This window comes from Aedes albopictus, chromosome 1 (assembly GCF_035046485.1).
Source record: "Aedes albopictus strain Foshan chromosome 1, AalbF5, whole genome shotgun sequence".
Lineage (NCBI taxonomy): Eukaryota > Metazoa > Arthropoda > Insecta > Diptera > Culicidae > Aedes > Aedes albopictus.
Genome location: NC_085136.1, coordinates 188,052,612 through 188,076,090, shown reverse-complemented (window position 1 = coordinate 188,076,090; position 23,479 = coordinate 188,052,612). Strand labels below are relative to the sequence as shown.

Here is a 23,479-nt window from a genome sequence, read left to right as displayed (position 1 = left end):
TTGGTAATTTTCGTGTGTTCTGCAAAGTTGTTCTTTGTTATGAAATACACCTCCTTCTGCTTTTTTATCATTGGAATAACGCTCCAGGTGGAACAGAGCCTGCATCTCAACTTACGTAAATAGATTTTCTTAATGAATCCTTGGAGAAATCCATGATGGAATCATTTAATGAATATTATAGAAATACCTGGAATGATAATAGGTCTCCTCCAGAATTTATTGAAGGAATTCCCCTTGCAATAACAACCACTAGCGTAGGCAGCTTTTTCTTTTTTTTTTTAATTATTCTTTTTGATAAATACTAAGAAAAGCGGGATGAAGGAGAGGGCAATTCCCTTGCCTTGTATATTTACAATTGAGATTCCTACAAAAGTGCTGCTGTGAATCCTCCAGATAATTCTTGCTGTGATTCCTTCAGAGATTTCCAGTAGTATTTCAAGCGAAATTACTAAAGAGAGAAATCTGGAAAAATCATAGGAAATATCTATAGAAATCCTTGGAGACATCACAGAATGGATTTGTATATGATAACGTGGACATACTTCTGGAGCAATCTCAGCAAGAATTTCAGCATTTAAGCAGGAATTCCTTGAGCCGTTTTCCTAAGATTTCTTCATTTTCCCAAGAGTTCCTCTTGATATTTTCAGCGGATTTCTCTAGGAAATCTTCTAGGATACCTACCGTGGTTTCTGCATTGATCCATTGTGTATTGTTCTCAAAGTTCTGTGCCAAAGTTATCCTGAATCGGATACAGGAGAAAATAGACGCGGCTCTCCGGCGGCAGCAAGAGGATTCCGTGCCGGAAGATCTTGTGTTAACTATATTGTCACGCTCCGTATTATACTGGAGCAGGTTGACGAATTCCAAGAGTCCCGTTTTTTGGTGTTCATTGAGTACAAAAAAGCTTTCGATCTTCTGAGCCACGAATATCTGTGGGGCGCCTTGAGCCGCAAACGAGTTTCGAATAAAATCGTCAACCTCATGGAAGCGCAGTACGAGGCTTTTACGTGCAGAGTCCTGCATAACGGAGCTTTGTCGGACCCCATCCGGGTAGTTTGGTACTAGCACCGCTACTGTTTCTCATCGTAATCGGCGAGATCATGGTGGGGGCGATTGACCGTGTACCAAATCGTAGGCAAGCTTGGCAGTCCATTGCAATGGAGCATACTCAACGACGCTGTAACATTCAGAATAAGCTCGACGACCAGACCGAACGCTCCTGTACGGCGGGTCTACCATCAACGTCAGCAAGACCAAATCGTTGGCTATCAACACGGATCAAAACGGCAACGACTGCTTTTCCGAATCCACGAAATATATGGACATCCAATCAGATCAGTCAACGCATCAAAACTCGAATTTTCAATTCCAACGTGAAATCTATGTTGTTGTACGCCAGCGAAACGTGGTGCGTGTCAGCAGAGACCATACAAAAGCTACAGATTTTCATCAACCGATGTCTGCGGTTTATAATTCGGGCCTGGTGGCCTCACAACTGGATTTCGAGTACTGAGCTCCATCGACGATGTCGTTGGGAACCGATATCAACAGAAATTCGAGAACGTAAATGGAGGAAGTCGACCACACACCACGAAAGAACGGAGACGAAATCTGCAAAGAAGCGTTGGATTGGAAACCGGCAGGACATCGCAGCAGAGACAAACTCAGGGGCCCGTGGCGACGAAACCTCAACAAGGAAATCAAAGAAGGCGAACCTGACCTGGGTCCAGGTCAAGGCTGAAGCCAGCAGCAGCCCAGGATGGAGATCTTTTACGTTGGCCCGATGTACCCCTAGAGGTGCTCAGGATACATGAGTGAGTGAGTGATTCCTGCAGAAGTTCCTTCTGTGATTGCTACAGGGATGTTTAAAAGGTACCTCCAAAAATTCACCATGGAGATTACTCAAGAATGCGTGCTGAGTTTCCGCCAAGATTACTTCATATGATTCCTACAAGAATTTCTTTCGAAATTATCAAATAATTTCTTCACAAACTCATCCAAGGTTTTTTTTGCGAATTCATCTAGTGATTTTTCTCTGAATTTCTCTTCGTATTCTGGAAGTCCTCTTCAAATTTCTTTGAGAATTCCTGTTGTCGCAAACTTTGCGATGCATCGCACCACACATCCAACTGTCCTATTCATGCAGACCTTTATTGGCTACTCTTGTCCGTTTGACGGACGATTGCTCCGTAGGGTAAAACGTCAAAAAAACGTCAGCAGAGTAGAAAACGTGCAAGTCAGCATACGATGCATTTTGTTTTCGTTAAAAACTAATTTTCTGCTTAAATATACCGAATTATAAATTAGTATTTGCTTAAAACTATCGTCATTAAATCTAAGGATTAGTGAGTACATGAATTTATTACTCATAGTGTAGTTATACACCTACTTATTACATGAATTAGCGCAGATTATTACCACTAAATGCGAAGCTTACAAACACCAGCCAGCAGCAGAAATCTCAAGATTCCCAGGACAGTATTCCCACCACCGATTGAATTGTAACAAGTTGAAAAGGACACTAAACGTAAGTTTCTTAAATCTACTTTAATATTGCCTTAATCTACAAATAGTATATACAAAAACTACAAATTCAACTATGTACCACATCAATTTATGCTACTATTTCAATGGACTATTCGGCAGGAGTTTTTTAACGGCGTGTCGAGAAAGTTAGGCCAAATAAACGTCGTTTAGAGAACCGGAATCTGTCTTTTTAGTTGCAGTCGAAAGCGTTTTTGAAATGGTAGGTACTGTGGTTTTTCCAGGATTTCGTGGTGGCAATCCTACAAGAAGTGTTGCTGGAATTCTTCAAGCAATTCCTGCTTGAAATACTTCAGGAGGATTCCCAAGAGCAAAAACTGCAGAAATATCATCTAGAAGTGCTTGAGAATTCTCAGCAAGAATACTTGGAGGAATCCTGGTAGAAGTTCATGAATGAATCCGTGCAGGAATTTCTAAGGTTATTCCGAGAGAAATTATTGGAGCAATCCTTGGGAAAATCCCTAAAAGGATGACCGGAGCAATTAGCGGAGGAATGCTAGGAGAAATCCATGGAGAAATTCCAGAAATTTCCAGCAGAACCCATCAGACATTTCTAGAGGATTTCTCAAATAATTTTGGGAAGCCTGCTGGGATGTCTCTGAAAACTCTTCCTGGGATTCCTCAAGGGAATCTCTGGTAATTCTTCCAGAAATTTCTGCTATGAATCCTTCAGAGAATTATTGAAAGATAACTCTAGGAATTTCTTATTGTATTCCAGTCATTTCTGCTGAGATTCCTTCAGGAACTCCTACTGATTTTTTTCGAATTCTTGATAAATTCCATGCATTTTCAGCATCTCCAATTATTACTGTCCAGAATCTTCCAGGAATTCCTGGATGATTTCCTGCAGGTGGGAAACTTAAAAAATCCTGGAGGATTCCAGTCTAAAATTTATAGAAGAATCCCAGCAGCAGTCCAGTAGCAATCCCAGCAGTAGTTCCCTAAATAATCTGAGGAGGATTCCTAGTAGGAGTACTTAGTTTCTATAGTAATCCATACTGGTATCGCTGGAGGAATCCCAGCAAGATTTTTTAGTGAAAATGCCAGAAGAGTTTTTGGAAGTATCTTTTCAAAATCTGCAGGAGCAATCTGAAGAATAAATTATAAAGGAATCATTGGAACTACAGGCGGAATTTATGAAGGAATTTCGAGAGTAATTTCTGAAAGTATCTATAAAGAAATCACTGGAAGAACTATTGCAGAAAAAAACCGTGGAGGAATTCATGAAAAAATACTTGGAGAAATCACTTGACAAATCACAGGAAAAAATCCTGGATGAACTTCAAGTGGACTCCCTGGAAGAACCCTGGATGGTATCAGTAATCCCAGTGGCAATTCCTAGAGGAACCCAACAGGCATTCCGGAGACAATCCAAGAGAAATTTATGAAAACATTATCTTGGAATTCTTCAACAAATGCCTGATGGGATTATTTAAAATATTCTTCTTGGGATTGCTTCAAAGGTGTCTGCAATAAATCCTTTACATATCCTTACAAAGCTTCCTCCAGAGATTTGTCTAAGGGTCCTGTAGAAAATGCTCTTGCAATGTCTCCAGAGATTTCTTCAAGAATTTTTTCAGGACTATGTCTTAGAATAGCAACAGATATTACTACTAGGACTTCTCCAGAAATTACTGTTGGGATTTTTCAAGCATTTTCAGCTGAAAGAACTCTAGGATGATCTGTAGCGAGAGATACCTTCATAATCCCAGCAAAAGTTCCTGATAGTGTCTACGAGAAATTAATAAATAAATCCCAGCAATATTCCTGAAGTAATACCAGTAAGAATTTCTAAAAGAATGACAAGGTGATTTCCAATAGGAATTACTGGGAACATTCTAAGAACATTTTTGTAGTAATTTTCATAGAAATCCATGAAGCAGTAAATTTCGAAGGAATCTCAGCTGTAAATACTAGCGTTGGCATGCTTCTCACTTTCCTAAATAAGCACAAGACAGAGACAGATGGAAGAGGGGGATTAGCCCTCTCCTTCATCCCGCTTTTCTTAATATTTATCAAAAAGAATAATTGAAAAATAGAAAAGGCTGCCTACGCTAGTGGTTGTTATTGCAAGGGGAATTCCTTCAATAAATTCTGGAGGAGACCTATTATCATTCCAGGTATTTCTATAATATTCATTAAATGATTCCACCATGGATTTCTCCAAGGATTCATTAAGAAAATCTATTTACGTAAGTTGAGATGCAGGCTCTGTTCCACCTGGAGCGTTATTCCAATGATAAAAAAGCAGAAGGAGGTGTATTTCATAACAAAGAACAACTTTGTAGAACACACGAAAATTACCAAAAATCCCCAGAAAAAGATATAACGAAAAAACTATTTTGAGGGGTCGTTCACAAAAAACGACACATATCTCTTATAATTAAGCAAATATGGTAATAGTTTGTTCGGCAAGCTTTCCAACAATACATTTTTCTACAACTTTGCAGAAGACTCCAACACTCTATCTTCATTTTTGGAAAAAGTGAATTTTTGTCGCACTTTTAGGTGGATTAATCACAAAAGAGAAAATCCCAAAATTCAGAGTTCAGTATATAGAACAAATTCTTCTAAGACACTATACCGCTAAAGTCAATACATAGAGCTGCAAAAAATGGGTTATGGTTGTGTACCCCAGTATACAGTATGTGGCAGGTTCCTCCGGAGATTATGTCCGGTGGCTACATCCGGTAGTTCCAAAACGGTCAAAAACTGTGTGGAAACAATGTTTGGTTGCAGAGGTATAAGTTTTAGTTAAAATAGAGTGAATTTAATAGCGAATCATAATGGAAAACACTCTGTGTACCGAAAAACAGCCCTTTTTATAAGAATCTGACCCAGTGACCCACCGGAATAACTCCGGCCATAGGGACCATTCCGACGTTCTCTGTCCACTTTTACAAACTAGACATATGTACGAGTGCACTGTCATAAAATTATTCAAATCCGTTGTGTATTCGCTGAACGGCGACATTTTTAGTTCATATGCGCTGACTCAGGCCGATACGGGTTAAACAGCCTTACATTTCATTTTCCAATAGAAATCATCAAGCACTTTCTTCGTTGAAGACCTTTAAAGAAATTTTCAAAGGATATTTCAATCTTATCCACATCAATCTGACAAATAGACTAAGTAAATCATCTGATAAAGCGGCATTTGTACTGAATCGTTAGCACCGAGGAACTTTTTAACAAGAGTGTTTCGCAGTCGGTTCCCGACGGGAAATTCTCATCTTCCGCAGGTCGGTGTGCAATACAAGCAACATGGTTAGATTTATTTCCTTCACCACACTCCGGAACGAATTTATAAAGTTGGGAGTACGAACCAACCGTAACTTGGGTAAATAAACACTTGTTCCTATAGGGAGGGAGGTAGGTTCTCAGGAAACAGAGAGACGGATAGACGAACGGAGTAGTGCAGCCGGAGCTGTATTACGTTTTCTAGACGAAGTGTATCATTGCTCAAATATGTGGCAGTAGTGAATCAACAAGTGTTTCCGAGTTGAGGAAAAGTGGATTTTCGCAACATGCTTCCGTGTGGGTTGCAAACGAGTAGGGGTTGGTGGTGTCAAGGAGGGCTTTTAATGCTGTCATCACCTTGAAAGGGGGTGTTGAGAGCGATTATCTTACTTATTAGAGCTAAGATTTACGTCTTGCTGTCTTATTGTTTGCTTTTTATTGGAGAGAAATAATTCCGGAAATTGCTCTTAAATTTTAATACTTTTTTACTTTGAAGCGAGTATTCAAAACAGGTCACTAGCATGGGATTCGAATTTACTAGCAATAATATGAGCAAATTACATAAAGAGCTTCAAGGTAGCATCGCGGTAGTACTACAACAGTAATTCTTAAAGAAAAAACACCAAGAGTTTGTTTAAACACCACAAGAATAATTAGCAACTGTGGTGATTAATATACATTATTCAGAAACTTCAGTGAATCTCTGCACAAGCAATAACAGATCTTGTTCACTGCACATGTTTTCCTATAAAAAAAAATACAATACACCGTCTTCGACCTTGCGGCCTCTACAGACTGAACATTACTAACATTTGACAACGGACAACACATATAACACCCAGTGGCCCAGTGGAGAATTTTTCGTTTTGACGAAAAGTTTTCCCCGACTGGAGTGGGAATCGAACCCACACTCCGAGGCTTGCGAGACACCTAAACGGCTGACGCCGCTAACCGCTCGACCACGAAGCCCATTTTTTGTTTTAATTGTTTTTTTACAATGTTTTCGAAACGAAGGCCACATTGCTTTTAATGTTAAATAGTTCAAGATCCAACAAATCTTAAAAAGTTAGAACCTAATTTTACATGTTAATTATTATTCCTCATTATTGCAATGTAATGTAGATCTCGTAGATAATCATACAGAGAATCAAAATATCTTTGAAGTTCACTTCAAATTTATACATACCGCTCGACACCCACACCATCACATGGCTGCGTTTCTAAGAAACGTAAAGCCCTGGAGAAATGGGGAGGATTTTAAAAATAGACAATTAATTATCTGCGCTCCAACTGACACACACAGGTGTCTGCATCTTCATTTGCTACTGCTGAGTTTTCGTTAATGATGCCAGACCGAGTTCAGTTTTTAAAAAGTAGGTATGTAAATTGCTTTGAAATTTTAATGAAAAGTGCTCATGTGTCATCGAGCACCACACCATGTGATACGAAAAGAATAATTCGATGAACATCCGACCGGTGTGTAGCAAATTGAATGTGAAATTAACTCAAAGCAAACTTCAAAGAAATCTTAAAAAATGCTTCCAGGTATCCAGGTACGTAGCTACCATTTAGAAAAGAAAGTCTTCTCCATTTCAACTTCAAAGATTTAATTTAGCACCGTTCTATGTTTGATGTGGAGGCTTGTGGCCTACAATTCCAAGCATAATTGAACAGCTGATCCCATCAAGCCCATTTTTCTGGCAGGGGGGCAATTGAAACTGTGAATAATAAAGCTACCAGTAATGTTTCAATATGACCTGTTCACTTTGTCACCATCGTCTCCTAGGGAGATTCCTCTGAAGTTTGACATTCGCTCCCCACAAAAACCGTTTTATGTATGAATTGGCAATGATAATACGGTAATAAAAGTAAGAAGTAAAATCAAAAAGCTTCTTTTCATCGTTTAGCAGCTCTTTTGTGGCTCGCTTTGGTCCTGGTCAGGATATTGCAGTCACTTAGAACGAGGGCTGCGATACTAAAACGAGCAAATTTGTAAATAGCTTCTGGTGAAAGCGGCCAAAGTGCCAAGGCAGAAGTAGAGTTTTATTATGTTTCACTTGTTGATGTCGGCATTCAACAGAGTTGGTACCAACAGCGAGCAAATGCAAGCAACAAGGCTACTCTTCGTCCCGCTGCTGCTTGTATTTTCTAGTCCTATGTTGGACAAATAAAAAAAAGCCCTTGCAGTAAAACGATGGTGAAGGGGAACATCACTAGGGGAAACCATCGGAAGCAAATGCTTCGTTGCTTCTGGAAAAGGCGAGCTTGATTCCTTCGAGACGAAGCATTCGTTTCAACTTGATACGTTCAGTATGAGTACGCTTGTTAACAAGCATCAAGAACAGTTCATTGAGCGAGCAACGTGTGCGGGAAACACCAGTTAACTAGACAGACACTGAAGTGATCGGAGTTATTGATTTTGGTTTTCTATAAAACTATGATTCATATATAAATCCGGCGGCACGAAAACCGTGAATAAATACATAAGTAGATAAGTTGCAATAAATTCAACCATCAATCCTGATAAATTTCAGCATTTTTCTATGAATCTTTAAATAGTAATTTCAAAAACAAAGCTTTATTTTTAATTATTTAATTTTTTTGAAGAATATTTTTCTAATTCTTCTCGGAAGTTCTGTATATATTTTCGCAGCAAACTTTCTAAAAATGCGAGGAGAACTACGAAATTTTAAGTATTTAATCATATATTTTCATGGTTTTCACCGTTATATGTTTCAAACAGCAGAACACCCTTTTAGTAAATATTTGCATGACATTCTCCTTTACTAAAATTGTGTTTTTTTTTCACTTAAATTCACCCAACATTTTTTTTTTCAGACGTTTCATGCCAAGATAATTCTTGCACAATAATTCTAACATTACATTAACCTGGTATTTCTGCGGAAACCGTGAGGAAATATGTTCTCTTACTAGGAAACTATTTGATGGATATAATGAAAAAAATAATAATAATAATAAATAGAACCAGGATAGTTCTCACGAGTTCTGATTTTATGTAATGTGTGTTTTGGACAAACTGAACAAAATGCGATTACTATATGCTGACTTTTTTCACAAAAGTTGTGAGATTTAAATAGGTCCGTGCCCCTGGGGTCTTTATATATGGTCCTAAGGGATATATGTAAAGCTGTATATTTACATATATCTCCTAGAATTTATTTTGCCTTATTTTGAAAACCTTAGGGGAATCTGTGTAACTTTTTGGATAAAAAATCTCGCAATAATTTCATGCACAGCTCCTGATGTATTTTTGCAAGGAATCCTGCAGAAAAATACATCATACCGGACACTAGCAGAAAATTGGGTAATCAACCCCGATGGGAGCTTCGGTCGTATGCCAGGGACGGGAAATCTGCTTCGGCAGACTTACTGGGAGAGACAGTCATACCACCTACCAGGCAATACCAACGAGCTGGGAACAGCTTATACAGTGATGAGCGATATGCAGGAACGCATGATCGATTGATTCCCGATCAACGCAAGAATGTGCAAGTTGAGGTTCAAGGGTTGGTTCTACAACTTCAGCATAAAAAAGGCGCACAGCCCACACTCCGGAAGCAATCATGGTGACAAGGACGGATTCTATGCGCAGCCCGAATGCATGTACGATAGCTGCCTAAAACATAACGTCAGATCATTAGAGGAAACTTAAATGCTCAGGTTAGTCAGGAGGCCAGAAGGACTTCACGCCTCTAAGAACATGGGCTTACGTAGAACATACTTCCAGCACAGACACCCTCATCGTTACACTGGAGATCACTACAGCAGACGCAATTTTAAATCGACGACAGAAGACACTTCCCCGACATTATCGACGTCATGATCTATCGTGGCGCTAACATCGACTCTGACCACTACCACACACGCACACGACAGTACCGACGACCACCAAGGTATAAACGGGAGTGATGAAGCAACCGGATATCGTGAACGGAAACGCGCAGAGTCTCAAGGCAGCGTTGCCGGACTTGGGCGAGCTCAGTGTAGCCCTTCCCAGACAACCAGTAATCGTAAAAGATGTTGCATAAGATTATAAAGTGGAGGCCATATGCGTGCATGCCTCCATTTAGGCGCATGTAAAATGTACGCATATCGCATCCACTTTATCATGTTATGCCACATTTTATACGATAACTGGTTGGCTGGGTTCTCGATGACTCCTGGAGTACGGTAAAAGCAGCCATCGACAACGCAGCTGAGACCAACGTTGAGTATGTGGAAAGGAGCCAAAGGAACTATTGGTTCAACGATGTGTACAGAGAGACTTTGGAAGAGAAGAACGCATTGAAAGCGATAATGATGCAAGACGAGACTCGGCACAACGTGGAATGATATAAAAGAAAACAGCAGACCCGCCTCTCCCGAGAGAAAAAGCGTCGCAAGGAAGAAGCGGAGCGCGAGCAAATGGAACTGGTGTACATACCGTTCACCAGTTCTACCAGAAGCTCAATGCATCCCGCAAAGGCCTCGTGTCGCGAGTCAGTAGCATGCTTACACAGCCGAGACGGACGTAAGGTGATCGAAAGGTTGAATCAATACTAGGACGAGTACCTGAAAGGTGCAGGGAACGCTGACATGGATGATCAAGGCAGCGAAAGAAATGATAACGTCAGTAGGGAGCAACAAAGAGCCAACCCCCACGTTCAGGGAAGTGAAGGATGCTATTCACCAGCTCAAGATGAACTCGGAAAAGTTGTCCACCTGCCTGTAACGGCTAACAGTCCGGATCTAGGAGACCGAGCAGCTACTGGAGGAGTGTAAGGAAGCGATAATTTGCCCCATCTACAAGAAAGGTTAGCGTGTGAGAACTTCTGATCGATCACAATTCTGAATTCCGCTTAACAAGTGATATCCCAGATCATCTTCCGTCGTATTTTACCCAAAGTTAATGAATTTGTGGGAAATTATCAAGCCGGCTTTATCGACGGCCGCTCGACAACGGACAACATCTTCACAGTGCAACGAATCCATCAAAAATGCTGTAAATTAAGTTTGAATATAACTGTAACATAACAACTTATAAATGAATAAATTCTTCATAAAATCCCAGAAAATCACATAACATATTACCTGTCTGAACTCTCTGAGCGATTTCCCTGCTAATTTTCAGGAGAAATATTCAGAAAAATGGTTTGTTCTTTTCTCTGCATTCAATACATAACTGTAAATTGTACGGTGGTGATCGACTATCGAGCTTACCGAGCCAGTGCAGTTGCTGAGAACTCGATAACACTAAACAGTTTACAAAACGAAAGTCGTGAACTTCTATCAACGACCAACAGTTTTGATGCATAATTACATATGTGCTGATATCAAGATCGTGATTTAAAAAAAATAAAATAGAGCCGTTTTTGAGTTTTTCCTGAAAATAGAGCTCTACAAATTTTAAAAATATAGAATTTACCAAAATATGAATATCTTGCGTTGCGGTCAACCAATTTTCAATACTTAATTAATTATGTAATAATCGATATTTGCGACTTAACCAGCCTAGTGGAAGTTTTAGTTAACTCCAAAATCTAGAGTTTACAAATACTGGCGAGAATGAGAAATGGACAAATTGGAGATCACATTTCTTTCGGATGAATTAGATGTCCATCCACAATACGCATCTATTGTGAAGCCTCGGCGAGAGCACATCGTTTTTAGTGTGTTGGAAATCCACACACCTCTCATCGACGACTGTGTCGAAATGATCGCGTGGTGAGCGGAAAGCTTCCAACCCAACACGGTTCGCAACGTCCTCAAACGACTGGTTACGGAACTTGAGTTCGTTGCTCGATGACATAATTAATACAACCATGTAACACTCAAATTATTCATGCGCAACAATAACTGACAGCGTAACTCTTCAACATCACTCATCTAAGGCTCTTGATGAATTTACCAACAAAACTAGCATCGTGAAAAACGAGGACAGGACAGGGTGTCTCAAGGAACACCTCATATAAATGTATGGTTGAACAACTGACGTCGCACCCTTATTCAGCAAAACCATGGGCAAGGAGTTAGGTTCGATTCCCGTCCATGATTTTTTTCTGTATATAAACAACAAAACACCACACTAAAAAAGATTACTACCTGTCTAGCATCCACAAATTTACTGGATGTAGAATCTGCAGGGTGCACTATTTGCTGAAAAATATCCTTGAACCTTTTTACATCCAAGTCAAGTGCTAGAAACATTCATCCTTCGACGGAGTCTCATGCTTTTTACCCAACAACCCATTCCACTCTAACTTTAGTCATTTAACCGAAACCGCATACACCTTCCTAGCTATACATCGCTGTCGGTCGGCAGCAAAAAGCGCTAAAAACAAAGGAGAAAAAATCCGACACTTGATTGCACTGGAGTTGATGAGGCGTTGAGAGCAAGCAGCTTTTAACCGCCCTCTCCGGTCTGAGGGTGTTTTCCATCTTAGGGTTCCGGTGGTACTACTCACTCATTTACTGAAGCATAATTTCTTGCATAATTTATACTAATCGCCTGATCTGTATCCTTCCAGTCGGTTGCCTTCGCTTGCATGCATCCCAAGATAGATCAATCAACTCAGCAGGGGTGAATTTGATTTTCTTGCCACCCCGTGTCTTCGACGTCGTCGTCGTCGGAGTCTTCTGTGGTTCCAAGCTGCTGCGTGAAGACCTGGCTGCTCCGGCTGACTGACCGAGCTAGCAGCCAAAAACAAGCATCAGTCTTGCTGGTGCACCGCCACCACCAGAGTCTTGCCTATCGGGCAGTAATCTTGAAGTGCGAATTGAGGGCACATCGAAGAGAGAAGACTTGGTGATGGTCTGTGGCAACTTTCAGCATCAATGATGGAAATCTTGCCACGTCGTTGGTTGGCAAATCTTTAAGAGTGGTTTGCGTAACTACAAACCACAGAAGCCAAACAGTTAAGCTGTCAATGAAAGTGACCATCTTAATAGCAACACTTCCTAGAATTCTCACCATATGCTTGCTTATTTGTCATTACATTGAAACATAGAACTTCGATTCTTTAGAAAAACTTCTCTAATTTCCAAATTAATAATACTTTATGGTTGCTCATCAAACGAACAATGAGCAGTGTGCACAACTGCGTAAGGGTTTCTGGGTGAGCTATCCAGTTTTTTCGGATCTCGCCTTGGGCTGCGACAAGGTGACAGACTCTAATGTCTACTCTTCAACGTCGTTCTGGAAGCTGTAATGCAACGAGCCAGGCTCAACAGCCGGGGTACGATTTTCACGAAACCCGGTCAATGTGTGTGCTTTGCGGAAAACATGGGCATTATCGTCAGAACATTAAAAATGGCTAAAAAGCGAAGTGGCAAAAGTCGGACTGGTGGGGAATGTGTCAACAACAATGCAATGTAATCCTTGAAGGCGGAACCGAGCAGGACAGGATTCGTCTAGGAAGTACTTACTACTTGGAGGGATGCGTCTACTTTGGTTGACGAGTGATATGAAGGCGGACACTGGGTCAGAACGTTGTTTTGGACTGACAAAACCTATACTAATGTGCCTGGGTCTGTGATGTAGTTGGTCACACGTTCGTTTCACATTATGCGGATGGTCATGGGTTTGATTCCCAGCCCCGGCACTTGCAATTTTTCGTCAGGTGCTCCTCTCCCCGAGCGCGGCTGAAACTGGCCTTCTTCGTATGAGTAGGTTAGCCGCTCGACTAACGCAAAAGACTGGGTTCTACTCAAAGCTATGGACCCAGAAATGGACGCAAGCCGGTATACTTGTGGTGTCCAGAATTCGCAGAACTCCACACAGCTTTCCTAAGAGCTAGGAGGAGGATGCAAAGACCTTGCACAGATGAGGGTAGAATGGAACAAAGAGAGGCCTACAGGGCGCTAAACTGACACTGAACAAAGATTAAGGCATGGCTAGTGTCACCAAGCGTTTAACCGTACCATGCCATGGGGTGAGGGTTCGATTCCCGCTCCGAGTGATGAAATGTTTCTTCCTCGTATCCTCTGGTGTTTTGGATTTGTCCGTAGTGTAGTGTTAAGTTTCGTTCAGTCTGTACAGCCTCTGTCTGAAGACGGTGTCCGTGTCTTTTTAAAATCTCTCCCGAGCAGAGGAAAATATCAAAATAATAACAACGGAATCACAAACCCGTTTTTATATCTCGGTTTGTTATTATTAACTTATTAAGTCATCACCGTTCCATAACATGTTCTGTTGGGCAATCTTATTTTGTTATGATCGTGCTCTTGGTATATTTTCTTTAAATTACATATCAATAACATGTTTTGTTGTAGCACAAGTTCAGTTATTATTGTGTCGTTGAGACTGTACAAACATTTGATCATTAATATTACAACATAACTAGCTTTGCAATCAAAACTACACCATTCGAGATTTTCGTTGTTCACATCATTCCGTGAGGAACTGTAAGAGAAAATATTATTTTGTCATCAGTTCCTCTTCTTTCTGACATTACGTAGCAAATTTTGTTTTCAGATTGTTACCAATAACTTATCCATATCAAAATTTGTTATTGAAATATTTAAAAAAAATCCCTGTTATTAAGTTGTTATTGAAACTAACAAAACATGTTATTAAACAGGTCTTCCAGGAACATTTTTTTGTTATTTTGCCGCTTATGACAGACAAGTTTAGAATAAGATATGTTATGTAAATAACATGAAAATAACTCTTTCCGTTACTCAGTTATTTTTCCAAAATAACACATTCTATTATGCTGTTGCTATTCCCTTCTGCTCGGGCTGAGAGGCAATCAACACGACCCTTTGGGGTGATGTCTACAGCGTTGTCATGGCCAATACGAAGGGCGCGCCAGTACCCCCAGAATGCTCCCCCGAGATGCTGCAAAAGACCGTTGAAACATTGTTCCCGCACCACGATACAAGATCATAGGCCCCCGTCCCCTATGGCCAAATCGGCCAAAGTGAGGTCGCCCCGGTGACGAACGACGAGCTCATCGCAATAGCGAAGTCGCTTAGGTTGAACAAGGATCCGATTCCGGACGGTATCGCGATAGTAGCCATCAAGGCGGCCTTCGAGCCAAGCCCTGACATGTTCAGAATGGCTTTGCAGATGTGCAGACGGAGGCGAGTTTCCGAAGAGGTGTAAAAGGCAAAAATTGGTTCTACTGCCCAAACCCGGGAAGCCACCTGGCAAGCCGTCGACATACAGACTTATCTGCCTTCTGGACAGCGCCGGGAAATTGTTGGAACGGATCATTCTGTTGAAGCTGATAGCCTATACCGAGAAACCCGAAGACTCTGGCCTCTTGGATAACCAGTCCGGCTTTCGGAACGGTCGATAGACGATGGACGCTATTAGGGCTGTAATCAAAACGGCCGGGATAACGCTAGAAGCGAACGGGAATCCGTAAATGCGCGGTCGTCACGCTGGACTTAAAGAAAGCGATCAACAGCGTCAGCTGAGTGCGCCCTACACCACCTAGGAGTCCCGGTTAGCCTTTGCCGGATACTGGAGAGCTACTTCCAAAATAGGTTATTACCCTCCTGATATACGGCGAGTTGATAGAGGAAGTGGTACAGACAGCAACGCACGCATTTGCCATAGTGGAAGACTGGATGAGGTCAAATGGCACTCGCGTACCACAAAACAGAGGTGGTGGTGGTAAACAACCGGAAGTCTGAACAACAGGCAGGGGTCAGGTCACCACAGGCGGGTGCACGATCAACTCTAAGCGCTCACTGAAAAAAAAATGAGAGCATCAACAAAAAGCTAAAATTCAGAAGCAATGTGGAATATGCCTGCAAAAGGGTAAGCATTGTCGAAGATAATGTCAAATAGCGTAAGCTGCTCGCAATAGTAGCGGTCTTCATACTACGGTATAGCACCGCTGCATGGTCGTATGTGCAGTGGTCAATCGAATCGTGAAGCACTCACAGGCTGATGTGCCTTAGGGTGGTCAGCACATACCGGACGGTCTCAAAGGACGCGGTATGTGTATTAGCAGGCATGGTGCCCATAGCACTAGTGGTAGCAGAGGACGAAACGTGCTTTGAGCGAATCGGCATAACAGGCGCGAGACGGATTGCCAGAACAGGTGGCAGAAGGAATGGGATTCCTCCAGCAAGGGTAGATGGACAAACAGGCTCATACCGAGCGTGACTTGACATAATTTCTGTCCAGGCAATGGGTGCTTTAGGTGGTATCTGCACAGATTCGGGCATGCAGGCTCCTCCGCATGTCCGCTTTTCCGCTTTCCGCTTTTTGAATGCCCGCGGTTCGTGGAGCAAAGGTCGAATATGCAGGAAATATGCGGTAGAAATATCACTCCGGACAACATTGTTGATAGGATGTGTACGGGGCGGAAAATGGGATTCTGTCACTTCCACGGTCTTCCAAATCATATTTGAATTACAGATAAAATGGCGGGCTGCCCAACAGCAAGTTAAGTAACGCATTCTCCCCATCCGGAAGCTAAAGTCCAACGGGTAGTCTTAGTCTAAGTTAAGGCGGGTAGCTGGGTGGAACGCTAACCAATAAAGTTTACTCATGTACGCCCCCCCCCCCTTCTCGAAGAAAGAAAATGAGTTTTTAGTGGAACGAAACCCACATAACCCGAGGAACCACGTTTTGGTATCTGATCAGGAGACTTTCTCATTCTTTAAAAAAAAACACTAATATGAAATCATCACGAATATAAATTAATATTGGCAATTAGGACTAACTGGCATTCGTCAAAACAGCATTTGACCAAACGGCATCTCACCAAGTGGCCGAACACCCAAGCGATTAGATATTGACCATTCATCTTCGCAGTATGCTGATATGCTATGTTACGTGTGCCATCAGTAATCCCATGCTGCCATATTCATCCTATTCGAAAACAAGCGATAACGGCACCGATTGATTCGGTTCTTTTTGTTTTCATGGATGCAAAAAATACAAAAATAAAAACAAACAGAGATTCAATCCATTGTTTTTCGTAGGATGAAAATAGGAGCCATATGCTTAATAAGGGAACCAATACCCTATATACAAACAGACGAAAAAGGAACAAAACACAGAAAACACACCAAGTGTCCCACCCGAAGGAGATCGATACCCTACAATCAATATCAAACTTTGATAGCTTACTAGCATACAATGTTAGCTAGTAAAATAAGGTGCCATCTCTTAAACTAAGTAACGTCTCAGGGAGTGAAAGAATAGGCCCATACAAAAAAAGTTTTAGGTATTTATACAAAAAAGCGCTATAAAAAAGAAGATATATCGCCACGTAATAAAAGGATGCTGTCTGACACCGTTAAATACTTTGTGTAACTATTATAATGTAGAAGACCATGGTCTTGTATTGATAATAGTCAATATTGGGAAAATATTCTTTTGATAACCTTTCAATAATCCATAGAAGCATACCAGAAAACTATAAAGCAGTCATGTGGGTCCATGAAAAATTATCAAATAATCACTTCTTTTCGTCAAATTTGACAATAAAAAAAATCATAAATCGCTCCTTTAGATGACTCAATTGATTTATAGAATGGTCAATAAAAATAGGAAACGACCCTAAAAAATAGAAAATGTTTCATGCAAAATAGGAAAACGATCCATATAAAATTTGGAAACGATCCGAAAAATATAAAAAGGGATACATAATTGAAGAATGATCCATAAAATATGAGAAATGCTCCACAAACTTTTGGAAACAATTCATCCAATCATACATAAAGTTTGGAAAATGATCCATATAAATATGGATTCAACAAAATCATAGACTAAAAATTACACTGTAGGTTTATGTATCATTTCCTAAATTTTTCATAAATGTTCCAAAAACTTCATGGATTAACGTCAATGTTTTATGGGCCGTTCTCCTATTTTCTCAGAATCATTTTTCATATTTTATGGATCGTTTTCATATTTGTAATGGATCGTTTTACTATTTTCTATGAATCATTTTCCAATTTATTAGTGGTCGATTTAGCCATTTCATGGAACAGCTCATGAAATTCTGGTATTTTTATTGCTATTTTTTTCGAAAAGAAGGGACCATTCGATATTTTTTCATGGATCCAAATGACAACTTTATGGATTTCAGGTTTGCTTCTATGGAATATTGAAAAGTTATCATTTAGCCATTTTTCAAAGATCTTTAATAAACTTAACAATGGGCTGTCGTTAATGTTTTCGATTTTGTTCATGTTTGAATGTTTGTTCATACAAGCTCATGTTTGAATGTTTAAATGGTCAATACCCAACAACATGAGTAATCTGATAAGATGACTGATATCTGATAAAATATATACAAACACTAATTTTCATCACTTATGAACTCAGTAAGCTGATGATCATTCATAGGGTAAAATTATGTCCTGAGCTCGAAAGCGTGAAAGAAAAAACTACACAGAAATAAATTCGGAAAACTACTGTAGTATGTAAATATTAGAACCTTAAAAAACATTTTATTTCATTCGATTGTACATAAAACAGTATCTTTCACGCAAAATTGTGAGTAAGCTCCATAATATCGACCACATGTGGTTTTACAATCCGATGGAGAATTGTTTTGAATGAAAACGATGGAGGTTATTTTGTTACAGCGAAGTCGGTGAAACAATTTTGAACTGTGTACAGTAGGTAGAGTGGAAATTGTTACGACTTCCTATGCAATACTGGTGGGGTGGTTTGAAATTGATGTTTGTTCTATTTTTTAAGTAAAGTTGCTCACTTTATGCATTTATTTTTGCGTAACCAATGCTTTGATTAGGACATAAGCACGTTTCTGAAATCAGCACGTAATTATGGATGAAACATTTTAATCGTTGATAGAAGTTCATGGCTTTCATTTTATTTTGGAAACTAGTGTAATCATAGTTTAAATCTTCGAACATTATTTTGATTAATATTAAAAAAAAACTTACTAAAAGTAATTTTTCAGATCAACATCTCGTTTTCGCCGATTCCTGGCGAGTTTAAAAGATGGTCACATCCAAGTTTTTCCATGCGTGTAAATATCTAACGAACTAAAGGCATATTTGAGCACCTTGCTTACTTAGTTTTTTACAGGACAGGTTACCCTAGCATTGATCACCAGCATAACAGTAAAACTTTTCCCGCGTCCATCGAAAAAAAAACACCAACCTTCATCCTTCCCCATCGAGACAGGACAAATCTGTCTTCCAACGCCAGTCAACTCGCCTACAACCGCGTCATCCATCAATAAAGTGTTGAATATTTCACGAAAAAGATTAAGGCAGATTCCTCAAAGGAGTAACCGGTCTTGATTAATCAGAGCCAATGTACTCACGAAACAACAGGGAGGGTTCTAATGGTCCCCAGTCGTGACGTGGAACATTGATGAAATCTTGTTTAAGAATTCTTCTGCCTAGCATTTTCAGCTCCCCTACACCAAACCGTAAAAGGCAGATTTTTTTTTCTCCATACCATTCAGATGAATGTTCGCTCATCTTAGCCTTAGTGTCGTGAAACATGGCAGTCAGCAAGGCACGGGATATGAAAAATGCACACAAAAAAAAGTTTCTCGCTTGGCTGGAGGATAAAAGTTTTTCCTCGTACCTACTGCAAGCAGGCGAAAAAATCAACCACTTTCAGGTTCTCCCACCACCGCATACCAACACTACATTCCTTGAATCTTACGCTCGAGATGAGCTGTCAAAAGGCAGCATTCCAGCAGCCAGCATGACGAAAGTGGCTCTCGGGACGATGGGAAAGGTGCGCGGGCGGAAGAAAAATGACCCTAGCTACAACGCGAAGAAAAGCTGAGATTTTGGCCAGTCCGTTGTTGGTAGGGGAACGAAAAAAAAAAGTTTAAGTTTGGAATAATTTGCTGATTGACTTCTTGGCGTCAGTCAGTCACCACCGGCACAACAGCACTGCAGTGAAACATTGACGACCTGAGCTGGTGTTAAGTGTACGAAATTTGGAGGTTTTCGCATCGATCGAATATTAAATCATTGAATGTAAAAAAACGATATGGAAGATTTTTGATTATTTTTGATTTGTATTTGCGGACAAGAGCACACCTTTAAATAAGTTAATTCATTATAACATTTTTCATTAAATGAAGTGTGATTTTTAGCATCCACTTCTTCATTCTTCTATCAACATATCTTTCTTCTGTTCTTTCCACAAACTTTATTTCACTCCAAATATTGTCATGGAATTTAAACAAATTTTCCGCACAGTTCTTGAGTTATGCACATTTTAAATCGATTAGGGGATCATCTAATTGACTTACCATCAAGTACGCTCCAATTCACAGCCACCCTCAGTGAACCCAGGACGGTGGTGTGACGCTTGTTCTTGCCGTGTACTGGCCGTGGCTATGCGGTGCCGTTGCCTGGTTTGGCGTTGCGGCTATTGCACTGATTGTCGAGTCCTGCGAGTTGGAACTATTCGTTGGCGTGTAGGTGCTGTGGTTTGACATTGGGAAATTGAAATCCAGAGATCCTTCCATACTAAGCTCGTGTTTTATCACCTTGAACGGTAAAATTATCGTTAGTTGGTTGTCAGGTTTGGTGTAATGGTAAACGGTATTAATTAACTTACTTCGTCGACATTGCACTCTAGTCCACCAGGAAAAGATTCCAGGTTGATATTAATATCGTCTATGTTGGTTTGGTTGTTTAACGCCTCCATAAACTGGCCCATCAACGTCTGTGGCGTATTATCTGAAATATAAATCATTAGAATTATTGTCGAATTGTAATATTCAGACCTGGTTTCTAAAACCTTTACTGAAATTATAACTTGAATACAAGTCGGAGTCAATTATCCGGAGTTCTGAAACTCTTCATTGCCAGTATCTGGCAAACGGAATGCTGTACGGAGCAAAAATTCTGGCGATTACTGAACAAGTTGGTTTAACAAAATGTGAAAAATCCGCTTCACAGAACATTCCATTCACCAGATATATCTTTGTGGAGCAGCAGAACCCGATTCCGCATAAATCGAGTTCAACCTGAATCAGCAGAATACTTTTCTCTTGTACAGAGAAGAGAATTAGCGGACAAAAAAGTCACAAAACTGTTGATTGTAAAGGTGCGGCGATTATCCTTTTTCCCAACTGGTAACAGATAATGACATGATCTGCAAAATTTAAGTTGGCGACAAAACAAAGGCTATTTTTGTTGTGTACTTTTCAATTAGTGAACAATCGATCATTGCTAGCCCAACATCGAAACTGTTTGATGGTAGATCTTCAACAGCTATGCAGTGTTCGAGAATTGCAATGGAAGGCTTTTAAATCTCTAAACTAGTGGTGAACGATCTTTATCCTATTCTGATCAAGTAAGGACAAACTTATGTCGCATCGGGTGGATTGTCGCAACAAATACAGGTTACGACATTGTCATTTTTGTTGTGCGATGGTTGAAATTTGATTCAGTGGTCTTGTACCAACTTTTTCGAACCCTCTGAGTTGAATACCTTCTTCGAATGAATCAATTTTGTACCTTTTAATTCTACCGAATAAGAATTGAAAAGCGGGTACCTACAAAACTGATTACACATATTCACAGATTTAGAGTGTTTAACAAGTAAAGGTAATATATCTAAATATACGACCTATGTCAGCACCGCACCAAAGAATATACTTTTTTTGCGTGTATCCACACTTTTGGAGGGGCGATTACAAAACAATTACACATTTTTGAAATATTGGAATCAATACAAGGAATGGTGGCTCCATAAGAGGAGTTATATAAAAAACCAAGCTATTTTTTTCAATATTTTGTCAACAGTTAATTTTATTGCAAAGCCAGGGTTTTTTATCTTTTGTGGCCATTTAGGGGGCATAATGGACACCCGGGGCGAAATGAGCACCCCTAATTTAGTCGAAACCGTTGACTTTTATGTTAAACTTTTAATGCGTAAGTGTAAAGGAACAAGTCATGGTTCTGTTTTTCAAAAGTACCATAAATATTTCTACAAAATAACCAAAATATCATTGAAATTGAAATATGTTTTTCATATGGTGAAATTCTTATAATTTCGAAGCAGCATCAAATAAGGTATTACGAGTGTTGGGGTGTGTCCACCATAACAACAAGTGATTTGTTACCTTATCTACATGTATACGGAGATTTAGCAATGGATGAAGTATTTTATTTTGATCAGAATTTACTCAAAATAGCAATTTTATTGTTGTAGTCGATTCGAAAAACACACGATTTAAAATTCGTTATTCCTTTACCATAAAGACATCCTACCAGCTATAAATGATTGAAATAATATATTAAGTTTTTCTTCGTTGCCCAAGTCTAACGTACTCATTTGCTTAGGGTGTCCATTATGTCCCTAATTCCCCTATTAGTAAAAATATCTAAATGGGAGAGTTTAAAGGACTCCAGGTAATAAATTAAAATCAAATACAGCTTTTTCACTTAAAATCATTTGCAAAAACTTAAAATACTATCCTGAAACCGAAAAAGTATTTGTAGAACAACCAATATATTTTTAAACGATGAATGAAGTAAAGCACGTCAATCTCACCTTGTGAATTGAAAATTACATATGAACAACAACAACATACATGGCCCTTTTATGGTTGAAACAATAGTAATTTTTGTATTCGAAGTATCCGTAGGTGTGATAGCTATGTATTCCATGAAGAATGCTAGTCATAAAAATAAATAATAAAAAATATATAGGGCAGAACCTTCAATTTTGGCCAGTCCGGAGTTTTGGCCATAGTGCGGTATTGAGCCTGTTGCGATCTAAATCAGCGTAAATTTATTTTTCACTAGTAGATCCTAATACAATATGATGATTACAGCTGTGAAAACCACACATTTTGATTTAAAACTGTAAGAAAAAAAAATATTTGCTTAAAAATCAGCTCTCATATATCTATTTTGGCCAGGGTGCTTCTAATTTGGCAACTGCCATAAGAAATACACGTGATTGGCCGCAATAGAAACCAAACTTAAGAATATGGCCAAAACTGCGGCAGTGCTTCTATTTTGGCCAGTGCCACTTTTAATACAAAAATCAAATATTGGCTTGATTTCTGCATTTTTCCTTCAAAATATAGATTGAAACCTTTCATTTGACACATTGGTTGTTTTCATTGGATTATTGGTTATTTTTATAAAAATGATTTCTCTTAGACTGGTCAAAACCGGTGCTCGCACCCTAGCTGTAGGTCTCACTTGCCCAAGTAACACAACTTGTTGCATAAGAGTTAATAATTTACTTTTAATACTTATTCAAATGTATTTTTCTGGTTATATTCACTTAAAATCAAAAACCTATATAATTAAAACAGCGCAAAAAATGGCGGCTTATAAAACATCTTACAAGTCATATAACATGCATTCAAATACACTTATAGTACTAAAATTTACGTTCGCAGCACGTGCAATTCAACCCTTGAATAATTACTAGCTATATATAAGTTATTCGCCTAAAATAAAAACTTTGAAAATTCGTTCTTATTGCAATCATATTTATTAGTTGACACTAAGCTCCTTTCAAGTGATATAACCTAGGGAATGCACTTATATATCATACTAAATGGCTACTTAGGCTAGTTTTAAGTTATACTATTGTATATGTTTCATAACAAACCATGAAGAGAATCACTGTGTGAAACGGAGAAACTATAAAGCAGTCATGTGGATCCATGAAAAATTATCAAATAATCACTTCTTTTCGTCAAATTTGACAATTAAAAAAATCATAAATCGCGCCTTTAGATGACTCAATTGATTCATA

General features: G+C 39.5%; 1 protein-coding gene across 7 annotated transcripts in view; it reads right to left on the bottom strand.

The window, feature by feature from the left end:
* Nucleotides 1–23,479, bottom strand: part of LOC109419224 (forkhead box protein O) — a 223,204-nt gene that overhangs the window by 35,181 nt on the left and 164,544 nt on the right. For all 7 annotated transcript variants that reach the window (XM_062846016.1, XM_062846017.1, XM_062846018.1 and 4 more), the window contains 2 exons: nt 20,312–20,433; nt 20,001–20,240 (listed from right to left, as the gene is read on the bottom strand). In XM_062846016.1, the coding sequence (XP_062702000.1) occupies nt 20,031–20,240; nt 20,312–20,433 (332 nt within the window). In that variant the 3' untranslated portion in view covers nt 20,001–20,030. The remainder of the gene's footprint in view (nt 1–20,000; nt 20,241–20,311; nt 20,434–23,479) is intronic.